Source organism: Babylonia areolata, chromosome 12 (genome assembly GCF_041734735.1).
Source record: "Babylonia areolata isolate BAREFJ2019XMU chromosome 12, ASM4173473v1, whole genome shotgun sequence".
NCBI lineage: Eukaryota > Metazoa > Mollusca > Gastropoda > Neogastropoda > Buccinidae > Babylonia > Babylonia areolata.
Genome location: NC_134887.1, coordinates 2,544,503 through 2,565,452, shown reverse-complemented (window position 1 = coordinate 2,565,452; position 20,950 = coordinate 2,544,503). Strand labels below are relative to the sequence as shown.

The window sequence follows — 20,950 nt, the reverse complement described above, 5'->3', positions numbered from 1 at the left end:
ACACCTGGAGGACTAAAGGAGGTAGATGGTGTGATGGTGGTTTACACCTGGAGGACTAAAGAAGGTAGATGGTGTGATGGTGGTTTACACCTGGAGGACTAAAGGAGGTAGATGGTGTGATGATGGTTTACACCTGCAGGACTAAAGCAGGTAGATGGTGTGATGATGGTTTACACCTGCAGGACTAAAGCAGGTAGATGGTGTGATGATGGTTTACACCTGCAGGACTAAAGCAGGTAGATGGTGTGATGATGGTTTACACCTGGAGGACTAAAGGAGGTAGATGGTGTGATGATGGTTTACACCTGGAGGACCAAAGCAAGTAGATGGTGTGATGATGGTTTACACCTGGAGGACTAAAGGAGGTAGATGGTGTGATGATGGTTTACACCTGGAGGACTAAAGGAGGTAGATGGCGTGATGATGGTTTACACCTGGGGCAGGTAGATGGTGTGATGATGGTTTACACCTGGAGGACTAAAGGAGGTAGATGGTGTGATGATGGTTTACACCTGGAGGACTAAAGGAGGTAGATGGTGTGATGGTGGTTTACACCTGCAGGACTAAAGCAGGTAGATGGTGTGATGATGGTTTACACCTGCAGGACTAAAGCAGGTAGATGGTGTGATGATGGTTTACACCTGCAGGACTAAAGCAGGTAGATGGTGTGATGATGGTTTACACCTGGAGGACTAAAGGAGGTAGATGGTGTTATGGTGGTTTACACCTGCAGGACTAAAGCAGGTAGATGGTGTGATGATGGTTTACACCTGGAGGACTAAAGCAGGTAGATGGTGTGATGATGGTTTACACCTGGAGTACTAAAGCAGGTAGATGGTGTGATGATGGTTTACACCTGGAGCACTAAAGCAGGTAGATGGTGTGATGATGGTTTACACCTGGGGCAGGTAGATGGTGTGATGATGGTTTACACCTGGAGCACTAAAGCAGGTAGATGGTGTGATGATGGTTTACACCTGGGGCAGGTAGATGGTGTGATGATGGTTTACACCTGGGGCAGGTAGATGGTGTGATGATGGTTTACACCTGGAGCACTAAAGCAGGTAGATGGTGTGATGATGGTTTATACCTGGAGGACTAAAGCAGGTAGATGGCGTGATGATGGTTTACACCTGGGGCAGGTAGATGGTGTGATGATGGTTTATACCTGGAGGACTAAAGCAGGTAGATGGTGTGATGATGGTTTATACCTGGAGGATGCTGAGGGGAAAGTTGGTGTGTGTGTGTGTGTTCAGAGATGGTGGAATTTCACCTTGATTCTGAGAGGAAAGTTTGTGTGTGTGACTGTGTTGAGGCTTTTGGAATTTCGCCTTGATGCTGAAAGTTTGTGTGTGTGACTGTGTTCAGAGATGGTGGAATTTCACCTTGATGCTGAGAGTAAGCTGGTTTGTGTGTGTGACTGTGTTCAGAGATGGTGGAATTTCACCTTGATGCTGAGAGTAAGCTGGTTTGTGTGTGTGACTGTGTTCAGAGGTGGTGAAATTTCGCCTTGATGCTGAGAGTAAAGCCAGTTTGTGTGTGTGACTGTGTTCAGAGATGGTGGAATTTCGCCTTGATGCTGAGAGTAAAGCCGGATTGTGTGTGTGACTGTGTTCAGAGACGGTGGAATTTCGCTTTGATGCTGAGAGTAAGCTGGTTTGTGTGTGTGACTGTGTTCAGAGATGGTGGAATTTCACCTTGATGCTGAGAGTAAAGCCGGATTGTGTGTGTGACTGTGTTCAGAGATGGTGGAATTTCACCTTGATGCTGAGAGTAAAGTTTGTATGTGTGACTGTTCAGAGATGGTGGAATTTCACCTTAGTGCTGAGAGTAAAGCCGGATTGTGTGTGTGACTGTGTTCAGAGATGGTGGAATTTCACCTTGATGCTGAGAGTAAAGTTTGTGTGTGTGACTGTGTTCAGAGATGGTGGAATTTCACCTTGATGCTGAGAGTAAAGCCATTTTGTTTGTGTGACTGTGTTCAGAGATGGTGGAATTTCACCTTGATGCTGAGAGTCCAGATTGTGTGTGTGACTGTGTTCAGAGACGGTGGAATTTCACCTTGATGCTGAGAGTAAAGGCGGATTGTGTGTGTGACTGTGTTCAGAGATGGTGGAATTTCGCCTTGATGCTGAGAGTAAAGCCGGATTGTGTGTGTGACTGTTCAGGGATGGTGGAATTTCGCCTTGATGCTGAGAGTAAAGCCGGATTGTGTGTGTGACTGTTCAGAGACGGTGGAATTTCACCTTGATGCTGAGAGTAAGCTGGTTTGTGTGTGTGACTGTGTTCAGAGATGGTGGAATTTCGCCTTGGTGCTGAGAGTAAGGTTTGTGTGTGTGACTGTGTTCAGAGATGGTGGAATTTCGCCTTGATGCTGAGAGTAAAGCCAGTTTGTGTGTGTGACTGTGTTCAGAGATAGTGGAATTTCGCCTTGATGCTGAGAGTAAAGCCGGATTGTGTGTGTGACTGTGTTCAGAGATGGTGGAATTTCGCCTTTATGCTGAGAGTAAAGCCGGATTGTGTGTGTGACTGTGTTCAGAGATGGTGGAATTTCACCTTGATGCTAAGAGTCCAGATTGTGTTGTGACTGTGTTCAGAGACGGTGGAATTTCACCTTGATGCTGAGAGTAAAGGTGGATTGTGTGTGTGACTGTTCAGAGACGGTGGAATTTCACCTTGATGCTGAGAGTAAAGGCGGATTGTGTGTGTGACTGTTCAGGGTCGGTGGAGCTGCTGGGAGCCATGGCGTTCTGCGCCCCCAAGCAGCTGTCTGCCTGCCTGCCCAGCATCGTGCCCAAGCTGACGGAGGTGCTGACCGACTCCCACGCCAAGGTGCAGAACGCCGGCTCTCAGGCCTTGCAGCAGATTGGATCCGTCATCCGCAACCCTGAGATTCAAGGTCAGCTAGCATCATAGTCAGTTCCCCCTCAACCCTGAGATCCAAGGTCAGCTAGCGTCATAGGTCTCCCCTCAACCCTGAGATCCAAGGTCAGCTAGCGTCATAGGTCTCCCCTCAACCCAGAGATCCAAGGTCAGCTAGCGTCATAGTTCTCCCCCTCAACCCTGAGATCCCTAGTCAGCTAGCGTCATAGTCAGGTCCCCCACCCCACCCCCTTGATGGGTAAAGTGTGGAGATTTTTCTGATCTCCCAGCTCAACATATGTGCAGACCTGCTAGTGCCTGAACCCCCTTTCATGTGTACACGCAAGCAGAAGATCAAATACACACGTTAAAGATCCTGTAATCCATGTCAGCTTTCGGTGGGCTATGGAAACAAGAACATACCCAGCATGCACACCTCCACAACACCACCACCTCCCACACACTGTTATTGCTGCTGTGTGCACATGTCAAATGATCGGTGTCAGGACAAGCCCAGAGCTTCCGGAAGTGTCTGGGTGTGTTAGCTTCAGGAAGTGTCTGGGTGTGTTAGCTTCAGGAAGTGTCTGGGTGTGTTAGCTGAATTGGTAGCATAAGCAGCATTGGCTTGAAGATGCGTACCTTGTTAATTGAGAGAGTTACCACTCATTGTTGTTTAATCCTTTACTCTTATCGTAATTTCATTTCAGTGATGATAACGATGATAACAGTAATAATAAAAGCAACAGTAAAGGTAATAGTAGTGATAATTCATGTTAGTTTCCCACTCACAATCACTCTCTTCTTGCTGGAGGCCTTGCAAGAGCCAGTAATGTGACATAAATGATAGTAATGATGACAGTGATAACAACGATGATAGGGATAATCCACATTGGTGTTCCGCACATATTGTGCTCACATTGCTAGAGACCCTACAGGAGTTTATGATATGAGAATAATCATAGTAATGATGACAGTGATAACAACGATGATAAGGATAATTCACGTTGGTGTTCCCCACCTGTTGTGCTCACATTGCTAGAGACCCTACAGGAACGGACAAAGCAGATGACTGTGATGATAACCATAGTGACGATGATGATAATAACAATATGAAAAACAGTATTGGGCTATGATATGATCATTATTGTCCCCTAGCCATTGTTCCCACCTTGTTAGAGCTGAGAATAGGGTAATGTGTGTGGTGTGTGTGTGTTGGAGCCCGTGTACGTTTATATGTATTTAACTGTGCTTTCATATCTGTGAAACTGCATGTTTGGTGCATATCTGTTATGCATGTGTGGGTGTATGTGTGAATGTGTGTCTTCATGTTTTACATTTATTTGCTTATTTATCATCATTGTTATCTTATTTATTTATTTATTATTATTATTATTTTATTATTATTACTACTACCTTTTTTTGTATTATAATTATTATTTATTTATTTATTTGTGTAAGCTTATCTATCATTTATTCACCTTTTTTTTTTCTTTTTTTTTCCTCAAGGCCTGACTAAGCGCATTGGGTTACACTGCTGGTCAGGCATCTGCTTGGCAGATGTGGTGTAGCGTATATGGATTTGTCCGAACGCAGTGACGCCTCCTTGAGCTACTGAAACTGAGAATAATAGTAATGATGACAGTTATAACGACAATGATAACAATGATAATCCATGTTGGTGTCCCTCTGCCATCCTTCTCACCTTGCTAGAGGCCCTACAGGAGCCGAGAATAATGATAGAAATGATGACAGTGATAACAACGACGATAATAAAGATAATCCACGTTGGCGTTCCCACCTTGCTAGAGCCAAAAATAATGATATAAATGATGACAGTGATAACAACAACAATAATAAAGATAATCCACATTGCTGTTCCCACCTTGCTAGAGCAAAGAATAATGATAGAAATGATGACAGTGATAACAACAACGATAATTACGATAATCCACATTGCTGTTCCCACCTTGCTAGAGCCGAGAATAATGATAGAAATGATGACAGTGATAACAACAACAATAATAAAGATAATCCACATTGCTGTTCCCACCTTGCTAGAGCAAAGAATAATGATAGAAATGATGACAGTGATAACAACGACGATAATAAAGATAATCCATGTTGGTGTTCCAACTTGGTAGAGCAAAGAATAATGATAGAAATGATGACAGTGATAACAACGACGATAATAAAGATAATCCACGTTGGCGTTCCCACCTTGCTAGAGCGAAGAATAATGATAGAAATGAAGACAGTGATAACAACGACGATAATAAAGATAATCCACGTTGGCGTTCCCACCTTGCTAGAGCGAAGAATAATGATAGAAATGAAGACAGTGATAACAACGACGATAATAAAGATGTTCTCCACCTATCATTTCCACCCAGCTAGAACCGAGAATAGCGATAGAAGTGATAACAACAACGATAACAATGATTATCCATGTTCGTGTCCCCCAGCTATCGTTCCCACCTTGCTGGAGGCCCTGCAGGAGCCGACGAAGCGGACGACGGTGTGCCTGCAGCGCCTCCTGGCGACGAAGTTTGTGCACTTTGTGGACGCCCCGTCCCTGGCCCTCATCATGCCAGTCATCCAGCGTGCCTTCCAGGACCGCGTCACCGAGACCCGCAAGATGGCTGCCCAGATCATGGGCAACATGTACTCCCTCACCGACCAGAAGGTGCGCTCAACACTCACACATACATGTGTATACATCACGCACACACTCACGTTATACATCACACACACACTTACTCACGTATATACATCACCCACACACTCACGTTAGACATCACACACACACACTCACGTTATACATCACACACACACTCACTCACGTATATACATCACGCACACACTCGCGTTAGACATCACACACACACACTCATTATACATCATGCACACACTCACTCACATATATACATCATGCATACACTCACGTTATACATCACACACACACACACTCACTCACGTATATTCATCACGCACACACTCACGTTATACATCATGCACAGTCACCCACACATAAAAATATACATCACGCACACACCCACTCACATACATATACATCATGCACACACACTTACTCACGTATATATACATCACGCAGTCACTCACGTATATACATCACGAACACACTCACTCACATATATACATCATGCACACACTCACTCATTCATGTATATTCATCACGCACACTCACATATATTCATCACGCACGCACTCAGTCATGTATATATATATATATCACTCACATATATATACATCATGCACACACACACACACACACACACACACATACACATATATATATCATGCACAGTCACTCACGTATATATGCATCATGCACACACTCATTCACGTATATATATCATGCACACATGTATATTCATCACGTATACACTCAGTCACATATATATATCACGCACACTCACTCACGCATATTCATCATGCACGCATTCACTCACGTATATATACGTTACACACACACACTCACTCACATATATACATCACACACACACTCACTCATGAATATACATCATCCACACACTCACTCAACATACATACATCACGCTTACGCTCACGTATATGTCTACACATTTCAAGATTTAACCCCTTCCCCGCCAGTCCGTTTTAGAGTGCAAAATCCCCTTGTGCTGTAAACACAGAAAAAATTACGTCTAACAATAGCTGGGGATTTCCCCTGCGATATGTAGAAAATATGGCCTGTCCTATCCACCGAACATAAAGAGCAGTAGGTTCATGGATAACAGACCCATGAATTGGTCACCCTTCAGTGACATGGGTCCTCTACCTAGTTGCTGAGTTTGGTGGTGAAAGTGTTGATTAATCTTTGACCCCTTTTGGGGCATGGGGGATATCAGAAGACTGCACAATCAGGAACACAGCTTGGATTATCTTCATGATTGCATCAGTTAACTCACTCAGTACAGCCAGTCCTCTCTTCTCCTCTACACAGACCCCTCGGATGTCCAGTGGGTGTCTGAATGACCCAACCTTTAGCTTCTGTCGTCAGAATTGTGGTATTCTTTGTCAACATTCATCTCTTCAGTATAAAAGCCTTCCACTTGCAATATTTTGATGGTGGTAATTGGGGTGAAACGCTGTTAACGTCGTCTCTTTCACCGTTCGTATGGAGAGAGTTAAGGTAAAATGAGGGTTAAATGAGCATTCCTTCTTGAGCAGGGACATACCCTTGTGCAACATTGCACGTCTTAATGATTTTACTCAGGAGAACCCACTTACTTGCAGAAAATGAATTTCAAAACGAAAATACAGACTTTTGACATGCGTATTTATCAAGTAACAATTTTTTTTTTTTTTTTTTTAACGAATATCGGAAAAGTTTGGGCGCTTCATGATAAAATTATCAACAACAGAATTCTGGTCACATTTTTTTCAAATATGGTATTGTCTGGGAATTCCATTTAACTGCCCTGTTTCAATAGTTAACTCTTTCCATACGAACGGTAAAAGAGACGACGTTAACAGTGTTTCACCCCAATTACCATCATCAAAATATTGCAAGCGGAAGGCTCTTATACTGAAGACGTGAATGTTGACAAAGAATACCACAATTCTGACGACGGAAGCTAAAGATTGGGTCATTCAGACACCCACTGGACATCCGAGGGGTCTGTGTAGAGGAGAAGAGATGACTGGCCGTACTGAGTGAGTTAAACAATGATTGTGGCAGTTGACCAGTGTGTTTTTCTTTCTTGAATTCCTTTTCAGAGTGTTAAAAAAACAAACTCGATTAAATCCTGTTTCAACTAAAATTAGGTGATTGTTCCTTATCCATTCTGATGTATAAACCCCTTTTTTTATATAAATTATATAATATGGTGTATATTTACACACACACACACACACACACACACACACTCACACCCCTCTAACTCTCTCATTTTTCTGCTGCAAAACGAAAGTTGCAATGTGACCAGAGATGTTGCAGTGTTTGTTTTTTATGCACTAAGACTGAGAGAAGAGCACTATCAGCTCTAAACAGAAATACCAGCCTTGTGCTTTTCGTGTAGTTTACTTGTTCTCAGTGAGCTCACTGTGTATCAAGTGGGTTGTTTCGTTCTTCCTATTTTATTTTGGTTAAGATGTGTGTGCAACACGTGCACCCAGGTCGGTGACCTTACATTAAAATTCTTGCATTCTCTCTCTCTCTTTCTCTCTCTCTCTCTCTCTCTCTCTCTCTCCCTCTCTCTCTCTTCTCCCTCTCTCTCTCTCTGTCTGTCCTTTTCCCTGTCTCTGTGTTTCTGTTTCTCTCTCTCTGTCTCTCTCTCCCTGTGTCTCTCTGTCTCTCTCTCTGTCTCTCTCCCTCTGTGTCTCTATGTCGCTATGTCTCTGTCTCTCTCTCTCTCTCTCTCTCTCTCCCTCTGTGTCTCTATGTCGCTATGTCTCTGTCTCTCTTTCTCTCTCCCTCTGTGTCTCTATGTCGCTATGTCTCTGTCTCTCTCTCTGTCTCTCTCTCCCTGTGTCTCTCTGTCTCTCTCTCTGTCTCTCTCCCTCTGTGTCTCTATGTCGCTATGTCTCTGTCTCTCTCTCTCTCTCTCTCTCTCCCTCTGTGTCTCTATGTCGCTATGTCTCTGTCTCTCTCTCTTTCTCTCTCCCTCTGTGTCTCTATGTCGCTATGTCTCTGTCTCTCTCTCTCTCTCTCTGTGTCTCTCTCCCCCTGTGTCTATGTCTCTGTCTCTCTCCCCCTGTGTCTCTATGTCTTTCTCTCTGTCTCACCACTGTTCTCTCTCTTTCTGACTACCCCTCTCTGTCCTTCCTCCCAATTCCCAGCACCCATTATTTTCCATTCCACTTGTTCAGCAGGAATCGAACATGAACCATGTTGGCTTTACTTTCTTATCATCATCATCGTCATCGTCATCGTTATCACCATGCCTGTCACCACATGGTCTGATTGGTCGGCTCTTATCATCGTCATCATCATCATCATCATGGTTGTCTCGACATGGTCTGGTGGTCTGGTCGGCTCTTATCATCATCAACATTATTATCATCACCATCATCCTCACCATCATCATCCTCACCATCTTCACCATCACCATCATCCTCATCACCACCATCATCATCATCATCCTCACCATCACCATCATCCTTATCATCACCATCATCCTCACCATCATCATCCTCACCATCATCATCCTCACCCTCACCATCCTCATCACCATCATCATTACCATCACCATCATCCTCACCATCACCACCACCATCATCCTCACCAATCCAGTCACCACATCATGGACTGGTTGTCTCCCCCAGGACCTGTCGCCCTACCTGCCGGCAGTGATCCCCGGCCTGAAGCAGTGCCTGCTGGACCCGGTGCCAGAGGTGCGCAGCGTGTCGGCCCGTGCCCTGGGCGCCATGGTGAAGGGCATGGGGGAGGGCACCTTCGACGACCTCCTGCCCTGGCTCATGGAGAAACTGGTGTCAGAGGTCAGCTCTGTCGACCGCTCGGGGGCCGCTCAAGGTGAGTGGGGCAGGCCAGCCAGCGTTGGTTGTGTTGGGCTTGTGATGGGCTGGTCAGTTTGAAGACGGCAGAGTATTGTCTGGGAGTGAGGTACGATCCCTTTGGGCGAGCATTTGATCGATGGATTGGTTGGTTTGGTTATTTACATAGTGCCTGTCCTCGGTCAGAGACCAAGCGCTTTACAAACATGGAGTCGTTTCCACAAGAGGCTTGTGACGGGTCTGGTCAGTTTGTACATGGTCGAGTATTGTTTGGGAGTCAGGTACAATTCCTTTGGGCGAGCGTTTGAGCTATCAGTTGGTTGCTGTGGTTATTTACACAGCGCCTGTCCACGGCCAGAGACCTTGGTACTCCACCATAGTCCAAAGTTGATGCAGTCTGTGCTCAGTGATGAGAGCGTGAGCAGCTGCTCAGTCCACAGGTGGAAGCACACAGGTAGACGCTGCAGGTGTCACAGTGGAAGTCTGTTGTCTGGGGAGGGGCAGGTGCTGCCGTGTGACGTCTTGTTTCATGCAGCAGTGAGTCACGGTCACCGGTCCTCTTCAGACTCCACCGTCGCTCTGGAGATGAGTGACCTCCATGCTGGTCTCAGAGATGACATCCATTACGATTTCACTGTATTTTGTTACGCTCAGTCGCAGTTTGTTATGCCAATGTCCAAATTATTTCGACGAGTTCATTTTCGACTACACAGCCTGGTCACATGATTTCCTGTCAAAATATTACCCAGATGCTCTAGACCTATCGATCATGAGGCCAGGGCAGTCACTACTAACCTTGATCTCATGTGATGATGCTCAGCTAATCGTGTGTGTTTACATTGAAACAGCGTTGAGTGGACCAGTCAGCTTAATCATAGCAGTTACGCCATTTTGCAGGTAGCCCTGGGTGTTTCTATGCCTTGTAGATGTAATGTACTTTTGCTGATGTGGCTGGGGAGTCTGAGTGATGCTACCAAATTCAGAATGTTCACACACACACACACACACTCAAACACACACACACACACACACACACACACACACATTTGTCTAATATCACTTAAAGTGGAAGACGTTAAACTGAAGACTACTACTACAGAGAGAGAGAGAGAGAGGCACACACACACAACACAACACACAGTGCTGTGTGAAATAAACCATTGTGACTGACCATGCCCCTTTCTGCCCCACCCCCCTTCAGGTCTGAGTGAGGTGATTGGGGGCATGGGTCTGGACAAGCTGGACAAGCTGATGCATGACATCATCGGCACGGCGGAGCGAGGAGACATCCTGCCCTGCGTCAGGGACGGCTACATCATGACCTACATCTACCTGCCGGCCGTCTTCGGCACGGAGTTTGCCCGCTACGTCGGCCCCATCCTGCCCTCCATCCTGCAGGTCAGGGGCTTGTCAGGTGTTGTGACGGTGTTGTTGTTTCCCCTGTGTCGGTGTTGTTGTTTCCCTTGTGTCGGTGTTGTTGTTTCCCCTGTGTCAGTGTTGTTGTTTCCCCTGTGTCAGTGTTGTTTCCCCTGTGTCAGTGTTGTTGTTTCCCTTGTGTCAGTGTTGTTGTTTCCCCTGTGTCAGTGTTGTTGTTTCCCCCTGTGTCAGTGTTGTTGTTTCCGTCAGTGTTGTTGTTTCCCCTTGTGTCAGTGTTGTTGTTTCCGTCAGTGTTGTTTCCCCTGTGTCAGTGTTGTTGTTTCCCCTGTGTCAGTGTTGTTGTTTCCCTTGTGTCAGTGTTGTTGTTTCCCCTGTGTCAGTGTTGTTTCCCTTGTGTAAGTGTTGTTGTTTCCTTTGTGTCGGTAGTGTTGTTTCCCTTGTGTCGGTAGTGTTGTTTCCCTTGTGTCAGTGTTGTTGTTTCCCTTCTTGTGTCGGTGTTGTTGTTTCCCTTGTGTTGGTGTTGTTGTTTCCACTGTGTTGTTGTTTCCCTTGTTGTGTCGGTGTTGTTGTTTCCCTTGTGTTGGTGTTGTTGTTTCCCCTGTGTCAGTGTTGTTGTTTCCCTTGTGTCGGTGTTGTTGTTTCCCTTGTGTCGGTGTTGTTGTTTCCCTTGTGTCGGTGTTGTTGTTTCCCTTGTTGTGTCAGTGTTGTTGTTTCCCTTGTGTCGGTGTTGTTGTTTCCCCTGTGTCAGTGTTGTTGTTTCCCCTGTGTCAGTGTTGTTGTTTCCACTGTGTCGGTGTTGTTGTTCCCTTTGTGTCAGTGTTGTTGTTTCCACTGTGTCGGTGTTGTTGTTTCCCTTGTGTCGGTGTTGTTGTTTCCGCTTGTGTCGGTGTTGTTGTTCCCTTGTGTTGGTGTTGTTGTTCCCTTGTGTCGGTGTTGTTGTTTCCCCTGTGTCAGTGTTGTTGTTTCCCTTGTGTCGGTGTTGTTGTTCCCTTTGTGTCGGTGTTGTTGTTTCCCTTGTGTCGGTGTTGTTGTTCCCTTTGTGTTGGTGTTGTTGTTTTCCTCGTACAATCCCCCCCTCCCCTCCCCCTGCGTTGTTGTCTCACTGGGTGGCCTATCTGTTCCGCAGGCCTTGGCTGACGAGAGTGAGTTTGTGCGTGACACGGCGCTGCGAGCGGGCCAGCGCATCATCTCACAGTATGCAGACACTGCCATTGAGCTTCTGCTGCCGGAGCTGGAGCGTGGCCTGTTCGACGACAACTGGAGGATCCGCTACTCCTCTGTCCAGCTCTTGGGAGACCTGCTCTACAAGGTGTCCGGTGAGTCTGCTGTCTGTCTGGTGAGTCTGCTGTCTGTCTGGTGAGTCTGCTCTACAAGGTGTCTGGTGAGTCTGCTGTCTGTCTGTCTGGTGAGTCTGCTGTCTGTGTCTGGTGAGTCTGCTGTCTGGTGAGTCTGCTCTACAAGGTGTCTGGTGAGTCTGCTGTCTGGTGAGTCTGCTGTCTGTCTGGTGAGTCTGCTCTACAAGGTGTCTGGTGAGTCTGTTCTGCAAGGTGTCTGGTGAGTCTGCTGTCTGGTGAGTCTGCTGTCTGTGTCTGGTGAGTCTGCTGTCTGGTGAGTCTGCTCTACAAGGTGTCTGGTGAGTCTGTTCTACAAGGTGTCTGGTGAGTCTGTTCTACAAGGTGTCTGGTGTGTCTGCTGTCTGTCTGGTGAGTCTGCTCCACAAGGTGTCTAATGAGGTTGGTCTATTCTACAAGGTGTCTGTTGAATTTGTTGTACAAGGTGTCTGTTGAATCTGTTACATGGTGAGTCTGCTGTCTGGTGGGTCTGTTCTACAAGGTGTCTGTTAGTCTGATTCAGGCAAGAGATTCTGTAGACTACAGTCTGAAATCTGTGAATGATTTGGGAATTGGCTTGTTTTTATAGTGTTACGTGTGATTATTTAGGTGTTGTAGAGATTTCAGAATGAAACAGAAACAAGTCTTCAATGTCATCTTTTTTCTTTTTTTCTTTTTTCCTTTGCTTTTGTGTGTGTGTGTGAATGTGAGAGAGTTTCAGTATTTTGAGTTGTGTTGTGAGTATGAAAAGTGTGTTGGTATGACTATTTTTTTGGTTGGTTGTGTTTGGGTTCTCTGTGTCAGTGTGTTTGTATACCTGTGTTTGTGTGTCATGTTGTTTGTGTTGTGCGTGTGTGACTTGACTTGACTTGACTTGACTTCATTTATTGTCATAAAATCCCGAAGGATTAATAGACACAACAAAGAACAAAGGGAACAAAGAAATAAACGGTCATCTAATACGCATGCACTGAAATACATAGTTGGCAAGTGTTTTTTGACAGTCATCGCAGGTGAATAAATCACTTGGTTTTAGTATATTGTTTTGTATTTTCTAGAGATCACATTTGATTGATGATCATACTGCTGTATAGTTGTGATTAGATGGCTTCGCAAATTATGAAATAAGATACACGTATCTAAGAAATGCAATTCATCTTCAACAACTTCACATATAGCACATAACCTCTCTTCTCTGGGAATGTTTGCATATCTTCCTCGTTCGATGTTTAAATAATGTGCGCTTATTCTGAGTTGACAAAGAGCTTGTTTGTGAGCAGGATCGATTTTATCAGTTAGATAATTCTCAATTTGATAATCGTTTCTTTTAATTTTGTTGTAGAAGTCTAATCTGCTGTATTCAGTTTTTCTCTGTTTCCAGAATTGTACATATCTATTTCTTAGTTGTTGGCGTAATGTAAATTTAAGTCTGCTGTTACTAAATGTCGACTGATTATTCCAAACATGACCTAATCCTACATTGTGAAGAATATTCTTTACAAATTGTATCCAGGGATTTTTAATGTGTGTTTTGTGCGTGTGCGTATGTGCGTGTATGTGTATGTCCGTGTGTATGTGTGTGCATGTGTGTGTTTTGTGCATGTGCGTGTGTGTGTGTGTGAGTGAATGTGCATGAATAACTTATGTGAAAGTATTGTGCCTTTGAGGTGCCACCATATGATTTGTCACACAGGGCACTGTGAAGAACTGTTGCAGGCTGCTGCCTTTGACTTTGCTTTGTTGACTCATGTTCTGTGGACAGTACAGGGTTTTTATTTCTTTCTTTTCCTATTTTTCTATTTATTTATTTATTTTTTTTTGTATTTGTTTCTTGAAATAGAAATTGTGTTGGTGTGTGTGTGCGAACATGTGTGTGTGCACAATATATTCTCTTTTCCCTTCAAGAAAAAGTAATTTCAGATGAGAGTGCATGCATTCAATTTCCTGCTGTCCCTTAGATGAATGTGTGCGTGTGTTAATAGTTTCAATCTGAGAGTGTGCACAAGTTTTTTTGGGATGAGGTTAAGCATGCAAATACATGTATGATTGCCTGCATATGCTTCCAGATATGTTGTGTGTCTTAGTGGCTGTAGTGGTGGGTTTTGACCAGAGCGCAGTCACTGGTTTAATCAGGAACTTTGTCGGTTAACTACAGGTGTGTCGGGCAAAATGACGACAGAAACGGCTGATGAAGACGACAACTTTGGTACAGAGAATTCTCAGAAGGTATGTCAGTTTTATGATACCTTGTGTTCATGTATATTTGATTCGGACAGATGAGAAACAAAATGAATAAATTAGCAGCTTTGAGGAACGGTGTTAAGGAACGTTAGTGCCTGTATCATTGTAACTCTTTGGAAGCTTTAACATGCATCTTCTCCCGTATAATTTATGTATTATCGTTATTACTATTAGTAGTAGTATTGGTAGTCTTCTTCTTGTTAGTCATTGACTGGTTTATTGATTAATTCCTCTGAGTCGGTTGGTTGATAGGGATTTTTTGTTTACTAATGGTCAGTTTATTATTTTGATTTATTCTTTATGTATTTTAACCATTCAGTGTTCCTCAGTATGTGAAGGGGTTTTTTTTTGGTATTTTTAATATCTGTTTGAATGCTGAAAACGTGCATGTGGATGGCGCTCTCGGTGTAGCGATGCACTGTTCCTGGGGAGAGTAGCCTAAATTTCACACAGAGAAATCTTGTGACAAAAAAAAGAGTAACACAATACAAGACGGTACAATACAGTACAATACAACATTTGTATTGTGAGCTTCACGACCACAGGCAGTTTCTCTGGAGAGAGACAAGACAAGAGAAGGCAAGACAAGACAAGGCAAGACAAAATCTTTATCGGCAGCTTTGATGAGCAGTGTTAATTAACGTCAAGGCAAGACTTGGCAGCTTTGATGAGCAGTGTTAATTAACATCAAGGCAAGACAAAATCTTTATCGGCAGCTTTGATGAGCAGTGTTAATTAACGTCAAGGCAAGACAAAATCTTTATGGGCAGCTTTGATGAGCAGTGTTAATTAACGTCAAGGCAAGACAAAATCTTTATGGGCAGCTTTGATGAGCAGTGTTAATTAACGTCAAGGCAAGACAAAATCTTTATCGGCAGCTTTGATGAGCAGTGTTAATTAACGTCAAGGCAAGACAAAATCTTTATCGGCAGCTTTGATGAGCAGTGTTAATTAACGTCAAGGCAAGACAAAATCTTTATGGGCAGCTTTGATGAGCAGTGTTAATTAACGTCAAGGCAAGACAAAATCTTTATCGGCAGCTTTGATGAGCAGTGTTAATTAACGTCAAGGCAAGACAAAATCTTTATCGGCAGCTTTGACGAGCAGTGTTAATTAACGTCCATGTCTGCAAGAGAGAGAGAGAGGGCGAAATGGACGCGGCTTGACATGTACTCTGTAACATGCGCAGGCCATCATGTCGGCCCTGGGAGACCAGCGGCGGAACCGTGTGCTGTCGGGGCTGTACATGGGGCGGTCGGACACGGCCCTGCTGGTGCGTCAGTCGGCACTCCACGTGTGGAAGGTGATCGTGCACAACACACCCCGCACCCTGCGCGAGATCCTCCCCACCCTCTTCTCCCTCCTCCTCGGCTGCCTGGCCAGCACCAGTCATGACAAGCGCACCGTGAGTCTGTGTGTGAGTGTGTGTGTGAGTCCGTGGTGTGTGTGTGTGCGTGTGTGTGTGTGTGTGTGTGGTTTGTGTGTGTGTGTGTGTGTGTGAGTCCATGGTTTATGTGTGTGTGAGTCCATGGTTTATGTGTGTGTGAGTCCGTGTTGTGTGTGTGTGTCCGTGGTGTGTGTGTGTGTGAGTCCATGTTGTGTGTGTGTGTGTGTGTGAGTCTGTGGTGTGTGCGTATGTGTGTGTGTGAGTGAGTGAGTGAGTGTGTGTGTGTGTGTGTGTGCGTGCGTGCGTGTCCGTGTGTGTATGTGTCTCTGTGGGGGGGCTCTGTGGAATTTCACCATGATGCTGAGAGGAAAGTTAGTGTGTGTGACTGCGTTCAGAGTTGGTGGAATTTCATCTTATGCTGAAAGGAAAGTTGGTGTATGTGTGTGACAACGATGACGATGATGATGTTGATACCCATGCCGAGTGGTTAAATCGTCGTCTCCTATGACAACGCTTGTGTCAGCCGAGTGGTTAAATCGTCGTCTCCTATGACAACGCTTGTGTCAGCCGAGTGGTTAAATCGTCGTCTCATATGACAACGCTTGTGTCAGCCGAGTGGTTAAATCGTCGTCTCCTATGACAACGCTTGTGTCAGCCGAGTGGTTAAATTGTCGTCTCCTATGACAACGCTTGTGTCAGCCGAGCGGTTAAATTGTCGCCTGCTATGACCACGCTTGTATCAGCCGAGTGGTTAAATTGTCGCATGCTATGACCGTGCTTGTATCAGCCGAGTGGTTAAATTGTCACCTGCTATGACGACACTTGTATCAGCAGAGTGGTTAAATTGTCGCCTGCTATGATGACACTTGTATCAGCAGAGTGGTTCAATTGTCGCCTGCTATGACAACGCTTGCATCAGCTGAGTGGTTAAATCGTCAGACTTTCAGGCCCCTTGACTGCTGGGGGGGGGAAAAAGATAAAACAAACCCACTTGTATCAGTGTGAAGCGTGCTGCGTGTTGCGACAAGAACCCTTTGGTTTGCTTGATAAAACAAACACACTTGTATCAGTGTGAAGCGTGCTGCGACAAGAACCCTGTGGTTTGCTTGATAAAACAAACCCACCTGTATGATGCATGTTGTGACAGGTGACAGAGTGGATGCTGTGTTTTGTGCTATAAAACAAGCCCACCTGTATCAGTCTGAGCGGTGAAGAATTGTGGATAAATGGTGTCTCTGTTTGCATGTTTGTTTTTTGTTTGATTAAACAAACCCACTTGTATGAAGCGTGGTGTGTGTTGCAACAGGTGGCAGCACGTATGCTGCGTTTTGTTTGATAAAAACAAACCCACCTGTATGAATCGTATCGCAACAGGTGGCAGCACGTATGCTGCGTTTTGTTTGATAAAAACAAGCCCACCTGTATGAATCGTATCGCAACAGGTGGCAGCACGTATGCTGTTTTGTTTGATAAAATCAAGCCCACCTGTATGAATCGTATCGCAACAGGTGGCAGCACATATGCTGTGTTTTGTTTGATAAAAACAAACCCACCTGTATGAATCGTGTTGCAACAGGTGGCAGCACGTATGCTGTTTTGTTTGATAAAAACAAACCCATCTGTATGAATCGTGTTGCAACAGGTGGCAGCACATATGCTGTGTTTTGTTTGATAAAAACAAACCCATCTGTATGAATCGTGTTGCAACAGGTGGCAGCACGTATGCTGTTTTGTTTGATAAAATCAAGCCCACCTGTATGAATCGTGTTGCAACAGGTGGCAGCACATATGCTGTGTTTTGTTTGATAAAAACAAACCCACCTGTATGAATCGTGTTGTGACAGGTAGCAGCATGAACGCTGTGTTTTGTTTGATAAAAACAAACCCACCTGTATGAATCGTGTTGTGACAGGTGTGGCACGAACGCTGTGTTTTGTTTGATAAAAACAAATTCATCTGTATGAATCGTGTTGCATCAGGTGGCAGCACGGACGCTGTGTTTTGTTTGATAAAAACAAACCCACCTGTATGAATCGTGTTGACAGGTGGCAGCACGAACGCTGGGCGACCTGGTGCGGAAGCTGGGGGAGCGGGTGTTGCCGGAGATCATCCCCATCCTGGAGCGAGGGCTGGACTCCGAGGAGGCTGACCAGCGGCAAGGCGTTTGCATCGGCCTGTCCGAGATCATGAGCTCCACCAGCCGTGAACATGTAAGTTACTTGCTGCGTGTCGTGTGTGTGTGGGGTGTCTTGAGTTTTGTGGGCAGTTTTTTTGTTTGTTTTTGTTGTTGTTGGTTTTTGTTCATTTTGCGTGCGGTCTCGATTTTGTTAATGTATGTGTTGTTGTGAAACGCTCTGTGTTTTCTGGTTGTTGTTTTCAAGTGCTTTGTGTTGTTGTTGAAGTGCTCTGTGGGGTTTTTTGTGCGCTTTTGTTGTTGTTGTTTTTTAAGTGCTTTGTGATGTTGTTTTTTTAAGTGGTCTGTGTTTTGTTACTGTTCTTAAGTGCTCTGTGTTATGTTTCATTTTTTAAATGCTCTGTGCTTTGTTGTGTTTTAAGTGCTCTGTGTTTTGTTTTATTTTTTAAGTGCAGTGTGTTTTGTTGTTGTTGTTTTTTAAGTGCTGTGTGTTTTCTTGTTTTTTAAGTGCTGTGTGTTTTCTTGTTTTTTTTGTTTGTTTTTGTTTTGTTTTTGTTTTGTTCACTATAGAGTTGAGTGCCCTGCTAGGTGATGACAGTGCCTTGTTGACAGAGTTATGTGCCCTGCCAGGTGATGACAGTGCCTTGTTGACTGGATAGTTACGTGCCCTGCCAGGTGACGGTGTCTTGTTGACAGAGTTATGTGCCCTGCCAGGTGACGATGTCTTGTTGACAGAGTTATGTGCCCTGCCAGGTGACGATGTCTTGTTGACAGAGTTATGTGCCCTGCCAGGTGACGATGCCTTGTTGACAGGAGAGTTATGTGCCCTGCCAGGTGACGATGCCTTGTTGACAGGAGAGTTATGTGCCCTGCCAGGTGACGATGCCTTGTTGACAGGAGAGTTATGTGCCCTGCCAGGTGACGATGTCTTGTTGACAGAGTTATATGCCCTGCCAGGTGACGATGTCTTGTTGACAGAGTTATGTGCCCTGCCAGGTGACGATGCCTTGTTGGCAGGAGAGTTACGTGCCCTGCCAGGTGACGATGTCTTGTTGACAGAGTTATGTGCCCTGCCAGGTGACGATGCCTTGTTGACCAGAGAGTTATGTGCCCTGCCAGGTGACGGTGTTCGCGGACAGCCTGGTGCCGACGGTGCGGCGCGCCCTGTGCGACCCCCTGCCACAGGTCAGGCAGGTGGCGGCCGTGACCTTTGACCACCTGCACGCCAACATCGGTCAGCGCGCCCTGGACGAGATCCTCCCCTTCCTGCTGCGCCAACTGGTCTGTGGGGGGTGATGGGGGGACGGTGTGAAGGGGTGGGGGGAGGGGTTGGGGGGGTGATGATGGGGGGAGTGGTGTGAAGTGGTGGGGGTGGGGGGGAGAAATGGAGGGGGCGGGGTGTGAAGGGGTTTGGGGTGGGGAGGTGGTATGTGTGCATGTGGGGGTGGAGAGGGGGGGTGAGTGGTGTGTGTGTGAGGGGAGTATTGTGTGTGTCTGTGGGGGGGGTGTGGGGGGAGATATAGTGTGTGTGTGTGAAAGGGGAGTATTTTGTGTATGGGGGAGTGGTGTGTGTGTGGGGAGTATTATATGTGTGTGGAGGGGGGAGTATTACGTGTGAAGAGTATTGTGGGTTGGGATGGGGGGAGGGTGGTGTGTGGGAGGAGTGTGAGATGGGGGGGGGGGGTGATGTGTGGAGTAGTGTGGGGAGGGGAGTGGTGTGGTGTGGTGTGTGTGGTGGTGTGGTGTGATGTGTGTGGTGGAGTAGTGTGGGGAGTGGTGTGGTGGTGTGGTGTGATGTGGGGAGTGGTGTGATGTGTGTGGTGTGATGTGGTGTGGTGTGTGTGGTGGAGTGGTGTGGTGTGATGTGTGTGGTGGAGTGGTGTGGTGTGGGAGGAGTGTGAGATGGGGGGGGGGGGTGATGTGTGGAGTGGAGTGGTGTGGTGTGGTGTGTGTGGTGGAGTAGTGTAGGGAGTGGTGTGGTGGATGGGTGTGGTGTGATGTGGGGAGTGGTGTGGTGTGGTGTGTGTGGGGAGTGGTGTGTGTGGGGAGTGGTGTGGTGTGTGGGGCGTGGTGTGGTGTGGGGAGTGGTGTGGTGTGTGTGGGGAGTGGTGTGGTGTGGTGTGTGGGGCGTGGTGTGGTGTGGGGAGTGGTGTGGTGTGTGTGGGGAGTGGTGTGGTGTGGTGTGTGGGGCGTGGTGTGATGTGGGGAGTGGTGTGGTGTGGTGTGTGTTGGGAGTGGTTTGGTGTGATGTGTGTGGGGAGTGGTGTGGTGTGGTGTGATGTGGGGAGTGGTGTGGTGTGGTGTGATGTGGGGAGTGGTTTGGTGTGATGTGTGTGGGGAGTGGTGTGGTGTGGTGTGTGTGGAGAGTGGTGTGATGTGGTGTGGTGTGGGGCGTGGTGTGATGTGTTGTGTTTGGGGAGTGGTGTGGTGTGGTGTGTGTGGGGAGTGGTGTGATGTGTTGTGTGTGGGGAGTGGTGTGATGTGTTGTGTTTGGGGAGTGGTGTGGTGTGGTGTGTGTGTGTGGGGAGTGGTGTGATGTGTTGTGTGTGGGGAGTGGTGTGGTGTGGTGTGTGTGGGGAGTGGTGTGGTGTGTGTGGTCACTAAGCAGTGTGATGTGTTGTGTGTGGGGAGTGGTGTTTGTTTGTTTGTATTTCTTTTTATCACAGCAGATTTCTCCGTGTGAAATTCGGGCTGCTCTCCCCAGGGAGAGCGCTTCGCTACACTACAGCGCCACCCATTTTTTTGTATTTTTTCCTGCGTGCAGTATTATTTGTTTTTCCTATAGAAGTGGATTTTTCTATAGAATTTTGCCAGGAACAACCCTTTTGTTGCCGTGGGTTCTTTTACGTGCGCTACGTGCATGCTGCACACGGGACCTCGGTTTATCGTCTCATCCGAATGACTAGCGTCCAGACCACCACTCAAGGTCTAGTGGAGGGGGAGAAAATTTCGGCGGCTGAGCCGTGATTCGAACCAGCGCGCTCAGATTCTCTCGCTTCCTAGGCGGACGCGTTACCTCTAGGGGTGTGGTGTGTGTGGGGAGTGGGGTGATGTGTGTGGGGAGTGGTGTGGTGTGGGGTGATGTGTTGTGTGTGGGGAGTGGTGTGGTGTGGGGTGTTGTGT

General features: G+C 46.2%; 1 protein-coding gene across 2 annotated transcripts in view; it reads left to right on the top strand.

Moving 5' to 3' along the window:
- Window positions 1-20,950, top strand: part of LOC143288319 (stalled ribosome sensor GCN1-like) — a 119,008-nt gene that overhangs the window by 71,392 nt on the left and 26,666 nt on the right. For both annotated transcript variants that reach the window (XM_076596692.1, XM_076596691.1), the window contains exons 33-41: window positions 2,720-2,899; window positions 5,325-5,545; window positions 9,169-9,376; window positions 10,559-10,755; window positions 11,861-12,050; window positions 14,221-14,291; window positions 15,496-15,711; window positions 17,739-17,903; window positions 18,947-19,108. In XM_076596692.1, coding sequence (XP_076452807.1) covers window positions 2,720-2,899; window positions 5,325-5,545; window positions 9,169-9,376; window positions 10,559-10,755; window positions 11,861-12,050; window positions 14,221-14,291; window positions 15,496-15,711; window positions 17,739-17,903; window positions 18,947-19,108 — 1,610 coding nt within the window. The remainder of the gene's footprint in view (window positions 1-2,719; window positions 2,900-5,324; window positions 5,546-9,168; window positions 9,377-10,558; window positions 10,756-11,860; window positions 12,051-14,220; window positions 14,292-15,495; window positions 15,712-17,738; window positions 17,904-18,946; window positions 19,109-20,950) is intronic.